The sequence below is a fragment of the Nicotiana tabacum genome, chromosome 10, assembly GCF_000715075.1.
Source record: "Nicotiana tabacum cultivar K326 chromosome 10, ASM71507v2, whole genome shotgun sequence".
Lineage (NCBI taxonomy): Eukaryota > Viridiplantae > Streptophyta > Magnoliopsida > Solanales > Solanaceae > Nicotiana > Nicotiana tabacum.
This window is the reverse complement of record NC_134089.1, coordinates 132,459,471-132,467,429: the sequence shown is the minus strand read 5'-3', so window position 1 is coordinate 132,467,429 and position 7,959 is coordinate 132,459,471. Positions and strand designations below refer to the sequence as shown.

The window sequence follows — 7,959 nt, the reverse complement described above, 5'->3', positions numbered from 1 at the left end:
AACAATAGCATGGTCTCTGGATATTGAATCCTCTGGTAGGGGAGTCTCAGGCATGGCCTCATGGCAATCATTAGTTATTGGAATGGGTGCAAAATTTATTTAGATTAATAACCATAATGATGCTTTACTTGTAATAGCCATCTGGACGCTGGAGAATGAGGGTTAGTTTAGTAAATGAAATGAGAAGTCATTTCTTATAGTATTATACTTAGTTAGTACTGAGCTACTGGAAAGAGTGTACAAGTCAAATTAAAGTTTAATTTTGAAAATAATAGCACATTGAATAAATTTTTATGAGGCCCATCTCTGTATTGATTGGGCAAAGACTGACAAAGAGACAAAGATGTAGGAATTTTAGTATAGAGTTCTCTTTCCTCAACCGTACACAATGAGAAGCTCTATATGAAAGAAAATCATAATCCGGAACTAGGATTTTAGCTTATGGATTCTGAATTTTAGAACGATGACTTCAAATGTTAATGATTAGGTTTTACATTTACTATGTGTACATATTTAGTGAATTTTTAAACACAAAATACACTGTTTGAGCAAAAATTACTGGGTTCTACCTCCACCCCCGATCATAACAGCAGACATTAATGAAACAAGTGATATCAATTTATTTGTCGCTGCAAATTGAGAAATCAAAACTAATGGAATTATGAGGATTTACAACTTCAATGGTTTGTCAACGCACTTCTTTCGCTTTCAATTTTTTTGTAAATAAAATGAGAAATCATTGTTATAGTCAAAGTTGGCTGCTGAAAATGGTGTTGGAAGTCAACAGAATGGAAGAAATTAAACGTGATGCGCCTTCCACTGAGTAAAGATTGAGAAAGAGACCCAAGCTAATACAAACTAATGTATGGTGCAAATTACAATTACAGATACCATTTTGGATTTCTGTATAATTTTCTTTTTCATTCTTGAACTGTATATGAAGGTCATATTCTTTTTAAAAAAAGGCACAACAGCAAGCATTAATATAACACAGAGGGAGTAGCAATGATAGCAAAACAGAAACAATATTTTGCTATCCCTCTCTTCATTTATCTCCTTTTCTGTTTGTTTGAGTTTGCTATATCCCAATCTTCATGGAATATAAATTCCAGTCGTTTAAATTCTACTGCCGGACTTTCCTCTTTATGGATCAACAGGCCGTCTCTTCTGATAAATTCCACCACCGACGACTTCAATGGTTTGACACCCATACTTCTGCGAGGAAATGCCGGCCCACAATTCCTCTGTGGCTTCTACTGTAATTACAATGCCACAGAATGCTTTGTTGGTATCCTCTTGTTCCACAACAGATCCGACGGGCAGAACGATATGATCAATTTCCCGCAGTTAGTTTGGTCTGCTAACAGGAACCATCCAGTGAAAACCAATGCAACCTTGCAACTAGGCCGAGATGGCAATTTGGTCTTGTCAGACTCTGATGGCACTCTTGTTTGGTCCACTGATACTGCTGGCAAATCTGTTTCAGGCTTAAACTTGACAGAAATGGGAAATCTTGTGCTATTTGATAAGAGAAAACGCGCAATTTGGCAATCTTTTGATCATCCAACGGATTCTTTGCTTCCAGGGCAGAATTTAGTTCGCGGGCAGAAGCTCATAGCAAGCATTTCAGCATCCAATTGGCGTCAAGGTTTGCTTTCTCTTACTATTCTCAATGGAAGCTGGGCCACTTACACAGATACTGACCCACCTCAGTATTACTACACTTCAACTTACTCTGATAGTCCTTACTTCAGTTTTGATGGTCAAACCCTTACTGCTTTACAATACCCTGCTACATCGACGGCTCAATTCATGAAGCTTGGGCCCGATGGACATTTAAGGGTATACCAATGGGCCGTAATTGACTGGAAAGAGGTATCTGACATTTTGATGCCAGATGCAGGAAACTGTGGGTACCCAATGGTGTGTGGAAGATATAGCATTTGTACAAATAACGGGCAATGTACTTGTCCGCCAGAGGAAAATTACTTCAGGCCTTTTTCTGACAGGAAACCAGATCTTGGATGTTCACAGCTGACAGAGGTTAACTGCGACTCTTCGCGTTATCATAGTTTCGTAGAGCTTAAGGATACTGTATATTTTGCATTTATGTTCAGTCATGAACTAAGTTCTGGCGTATTGTGGTTTGAGGGGAAAAAGTTGGAAGAATGCAAAAGGGCATGTCTGAGTAACTGTTCTTGCAAAGCAGCTGTTTTTGAAAATAATTGGGATTCTAATCGAATAGGGAGCTGTTTGTTACTTAATGAAGTCTTCTCCCTCATAGACAATGAAGGAGGAAGAGGCAAGACAATATTTCTTAAGGTGCTGAATCAGTCTCCAATCATTCCTGGACGAAGGAAATCAAAACCTTTCAAAGTGATTATAGGATCTACTCTTTCAGCTTTGTTCGTGATAACTTTAAGCATCAGTACTTGCTTTGTTCTGTTAAAAAAGAGGACACATAAGTCCCGCAAGGCTGGGGATTTGCTGGATCTAGAACCAATCTCACCTGGAATGCTAACTCGATTCTCTTATAATGAGTTGAAAATAATTACAAAAGATTTCAGCAGCAAGCTTGGGGAAGGAGGATTTGGCACTGTATATGAAGGAACGCTGAGTAATGGAACCAAAATAGCTGTGAAGCATCTGGATGGTGTAGGTCAAGTAAAAGAATCATTCTTAACAGAGGTAAACATAGTTGGTGGCATTCACCATGTCAATTTGGTAAAACTCATTGGATTTTGTGCCGAGAAAAGCCACAGGCTTCTAATCTACGAGTACATGGTAAATGGATCATTGGATAGGTGGATTTCCCATGAAAATGGGTTTACATGGCTTACAAGGCAAAGGATAATATCAGATATTGCAAAAGGGTTGGCTTATCTACACGAGGATTGCAGCCAGAAGATAATTCATTTGGACATCAAACCACAAAATATCCTTCTGGATCAACATCTCAATGCTAAGATATCTGATTTTGGGTTGTCAAAACTAATAGAGAAAGACAAAAGCAAAGTTGTAACTAGAATGAGAGGAACACCAGGGTATCTTGCCCCTGAATGGTTGAGTTCCATAATCACTGAGAAAGTTGATGTGTATGCCTTTGGAATTGTGCTCTTGGAACTCCTCTGTGGGAGAAAGAATTTGGATCGGTCCCAAGCTGATGAAGAAGATGTCCATTTGGTTAGTGTTTTAAGGAGAAAAGCGGAACAAGAGAAGCTCATGGATATGGTTGACAAAAACAACGAGGACATGCAGCTCCATAGAGAAGAAGTGACAGAAATGATGAGCATTGCTGCATGGTGTCTACAGGGAGATTACACCAAGAGGCCTTCCATGACATTGGTGGTTAAGGCGCTGGAAGGTTTGGTGTCTGTGGAATCCAACTTGGATTACAATTTCACAAATGTACCTCAGGTTGGGGCACGCAACCAACCGAGGGAAGCCACTATCAGTACGAAATTGGCTTCAGTTTTATCTGGACCAAGGTAAACAATAAGCTTAAGATTTTTTCTTCAAACCCAATTTATGGATGTGTAATGTCAATATTATAAGATTTCCAAAGTATAACTTTTTTTTGGTGTATGAGATTAAAATTCATGAAATGTAATGTTAATAACTTCTGCATTAGATTTTTGAGCCTCATGTTTCTATCATGTAAGGCTTTGATTTCGCTCCTAAAAAATAATAATCAAGATAAGAAATATAGTGACAAATATTATATTTGATTTCAAGTGATGGATTACAATCTCTAAAATGTCTCTAAAATCTAAAGAGATGTAGTCCTCTGATTCTTCTCCTCACAGTTGATGGTTCAAGAGCTTGAGAGCTTGATCTTGAACTTGACGGATTTCAGGTTTGTAGTACGTCACGAACAATTTGAAGGTCGTCACGAACCAGGATTTGGTGTTGGGTTATCACGAACGGAAGATTTGAAGCTGCCCACCTATTATTTGAGTTCGCCTTTTTTGACCACAGACGGCGATTGCAGATATGGATGGAGACCTTGATGCTATTCTTTAAAGCTTCTTTAGTCTTTCCTTGTGCTTACTTGCTTATTTCTTAGTCTTCTCCTTTGACCCCTTTATATACGTGTGGGGTGGAGTAGTCTCCAAGAAAACCCTAGTGAATTATTGGGCTTGAGGCTTATGGGCCGACCCATTTGATAGAAAACCAATTGACGGGCTAGCCCAATAAAATATTGGACTTTTTATTTGAATCAATTAAATTAGATTTAAATAATTGACCCGATCATACTAGCTTATAATATTTACTTTGACTAGTATGTATTTAATTTATGATAAAATCCAAATTTCTTATGAATTTAAATTTAGTAAAATTTTAATTGTCTACAAATCCCCCCCCCCCCTTCCCGCTTCAAGGCTTGTCGGGGTGTAGGCTTACCGAAACATGAAGACATGCTTGAAGTACCGATGTGCCCCTTTTTTTTAGCAGTTTCCTTTCGAACATTCCTTCTTTTTCAAGGGTACTACTTTGCTATGGCTCATTCTCAAATTATCTGATCGTGGCTCCAGTTTGTATCTTTTTTTAAAATATGAAAGAGCATGAATTTCATCTCCTAATTGGGTTGAGCAAACTTCTAATTTGACTAACCATATATTTTGGTAAAACAACTGGCGAAAACTTTCCTACTTTCTTGCCAAAGAATTTTCTTAATTGCCTTGCTTTCTTGCCGAAGGAGTTTCCTTAATTGCCCTTTTTTTCCTTGTTTCCTGGTTTCAAATTTGTCCATGTACAAACCGGACATCGTATTTCCTTATTTACATATGTCAGTAACTTGAAAATCAAGAATTTCCTTAGTTTCTTCCCTTGCTTGTTCCTATAAATTTGCCATTTTCTCCTTGTATCGTTGCTATAGCAGCAGTCCTCCACTTTTGATGAAAGCGGTAGTACTCTTCAATAGTTGGCATTACGCAATCTTCGTCGCTCAATTCTCCTGAGAGTAGACTAACGTTTTTTTCTTTTAGCGGCAGCTGCTGCCAGGAATTATCAGAAATCATATCTCGGTGTAGGAATACTGAAATCATGAGTGGTTTGTGGATACAGAAACTAGACTCAGAGTACTGCAATGTATCAAAAATTTGGATTTAAATTCGCATTGTATCATCCCAGGTGAGCTTCCTAAACTTGTGTCACGACCCAAAATCCCAACCCGGTCGTGATGGCGCCTCTCGTGAGGACAAGGCCAGCCAATCAACAAAACAGTACATCTCTTTATAATTACTTAGCAGGAAAAAAACCATCCCAACTCAGCCCGAAATCGGGGTGTCACAAGTCATGAGCTACTACAGAGTTTACTAATATTTTACAAAGTCTGGACTTATCATAAATAACAAAGATAAGGGAGAAAACGGGGCTGCGGACGTCAACAGCTACCTCGTTACTCCTAGTCACCGCCTGGTCTGGAAAGAATCAGCGCTCAGGAGCGAACTCAGCTCTGCCTGTATCTGCACACATGGTGCAGGGAGTAATGTGAGTACTCCGACCCAGTGAGTAATAAAAATAAATACAGTCCGAAGATAAGAAAACCCAGTAAATATACAAAGTAAGCTAAAATCCAAATATGCAGCAACATATGGAACTGAGCAGCTAAACAACAGTATAGATACAAATACATGAATACAATGCAATGCATATGATGGTACATTCTCGTACCCACTGCGGCGTGCAGCCCGAGCCATCCCTATTTATTTATCGTCGACGGCGCTCACTGGGGGTGTGTACAGACTCCGAAGGGGCTCCTACAGCCCAAGCGCAATATCTTGGTCAGTCATTGTTACCTGACCGGTCATCCATTGTTACCTCACCAATTTATATCATACAATGCCATTGTTACCACTGTTCAAGTATATCATCCAGTGTCATTGTTACCACTATTTCAAGTATATCACACAGTGTCATTGTTACCACTGTTTCAAGTATATCACACAGTGTCATTGTTATCACTGTTTCAAGTCATTTTATAATCAGTCCAGAAAATAATATAATAAGCCCCTTGGGCATTTACAAAATAGAAGTTCCCAGCCCGGAATACATTTAAAATATCATTTACGTTTTCAACACTTAGAATTATGGCTGAGTTTGCAAAACAACATTTAAAACCTTGGACTGAAATTAAATGATATGCAAATCATGCTAAGCAGTAATATCAATCCTCGAAGGATTTTACAAATCGGCCCAAGGCCCCAAACATGGCATCAAGCCCCGTAATACCAATGAAGTATATGTATCAATCACCAGTATAGTATAAACATCACACGGGATGGACCAAGTCACAATCCCCAATAGTATCCGACCCCGCACTCGCCATGGAGTGCGTGTCACGCCTCAATATAGCGTTACGATGTGAAAGTCCGGGGTTTCAAACCCTCATAACAGCATTTACATCTATTACTCACCTCTAGCTCGCTATGCCCTTGCCTCTCTAATTGGCCTCCTCGTGTGACGAATCTGCCAAAAATCACACAAACCTCGATGAAGTTCGATTTCTAAAAGACGGGGTTTTAACCATACATATCTGAAATTCGCCCCTTAATGATACTATAATGATCCCATACAGTTATGTAACTTCAATCTACCATATAACACTCAATATGGCCAATATTAGTACTAGATCCCATAAATTATTCCATTTAGGCATATTATCAAACATCTTGTAGGCATAAATATTTACACCTCTTAACTATAGCATTGGTTCCTCCAACTATCACCGTTAACCAACAATTCATCACTCTATTATTCTTTAACAATTTATCTTCTAACATCATATGTGTGATCAACCATTCACACCCAAACCAACAAAAATTCCATCAAATAAACACCTTTAAATCCCTACCATGTTCATGTATTTAAATTGGGAATTTATGGCTTCCAACCACCATACAATAAGTTGTAATACTTGATTCATACTCATATTTCCATAATATATCCATATATGTGAGTCTAAGGGTGTAGGATTACCTTTTGGAAGAAATCTTGCAAAACCCTCCTTTGAGTTCTTGAAGGAATTTCTTGAAAATCTAAGGATTTTTAAGATCAATCCATGTTAATATAAGTGTTTGGGAGTAGTAATCAACTCAAAATACTCCAAAAATCTTACCTTAGGATCATAGGGATGAAGTTTGGGACGAAATCCCCTTGAGAGAGCAAGCCTTAACCCCAAAAATGAGTTGGGAACTCTCTAGGCCGGTCTTGGGGTACTTAAAAACCTTCAGTCATGTAGTTCGCGCGTTGTTCGCGCGTTTGTTTGCGCGTTTTCTGAGCATTCTGCCTCAGACGCGCGAAATGCGCGACTTCGCGCGCTCTGACACCTGACCAGTGAAATGGTCATAACTTCCTGTATACACTTCCAAATGACGAACGGTTTGTTGCATTGGAAACTAAACTCAAAGAGATTTAATTTGATAGGTTGTAGCTCACACAACTCCTTATATAACGAGAGATATTATCGTTCAAAGTGAGGCCTTGTGCGCACTTATTTACAACTTTCGTCTATTATGAAATTTCCAACTTGAAAAGTTCCCGTTAGCCATCCGAAATCATCCCGAGGTCCTCGGGACCTCAACCAAAAATACCAATACATCTTATAATATTATTCAAACTTGTTCCAATTATCAAAACACCTCGACTAATACCAAAATTATCGAATTACACCGAATTCAAGTCTAAGTTCCTTTAAAACTTCCAAAACGCGCTTTCGATCAAAACTCGACCAAAATATGTCCGAATGACTTGAAATTTTGCACACATATCCAAAATGGCATAACGAAGCTACAGAAATTCTCGGAATTCCATTCCGACCGTCGGATCAAAATTTCACCTATCAACCGGAAATCGCCAAAATACTAACTTCGCCAAAATGAGCTAATTTCTTCACCGGACCTCCAAAATTAATTCCGATTGCGCTCCTAGGCCTTAAATCATCCCCCGAAACTAACC

At 38.7% G+C, this 7,959-nt stretch overlaps 1 protein-coding gene and 1 long non-coding RNA gene across 2 annotated transcripts; one reads left to right on the top strand and one right to left on the bottom strand.

Moving 5' to 3' along the window:
* Nucleotides 1-634: 634 nt before the first annotated feature.
* Nucleotides 635-3,627, top strand: LOC107780036 (G-type lectin S-receptor-like serine/threonine-protein kinase SD2-5). Its single transcript, XM_016600546.2, has one exon. It carries the CDS (start codon nt 1,006-1,008, stop codon nt 3,490-3,492), a length of 2,487 nt encoding a protein of 828 aa, XP_016456032.1. The 5' UTR covers nt 635-1,005; the 3' UTR covers nt 3,493-3,627.
* Nucleotides 3,628-5,120: 1,493 nt separating this feature from the next.
* LOC142164910 (uncharacterized) lies at nt 5,121-7,201 on the bottom strand. Its single transcript, XR_012695994.1, has 4 exons — nt 7,121-7,201; nt 6,982-7,040; nt 6,420-6,471; nt 5,121-5,468 (listed from the first exon to the last, which is right to left on the bottom strand). It is a non-coding gene; the product is annotated as an uncharacterized LOC142164910 (long non-coding RNA).
* Between the last annotated feature and the right edge of the window lie 758 nt (nt 7,202-7,959).

Excerpts from the sequence above, each read along its gene's own strand:
- LOC107780036 (XM_016600546.2), top strand. The coding sequence starts at position 1,006 with ATGATAGCAAAACAGAAACAATATTTTGCTATCCCTCTCTTCATTTAT.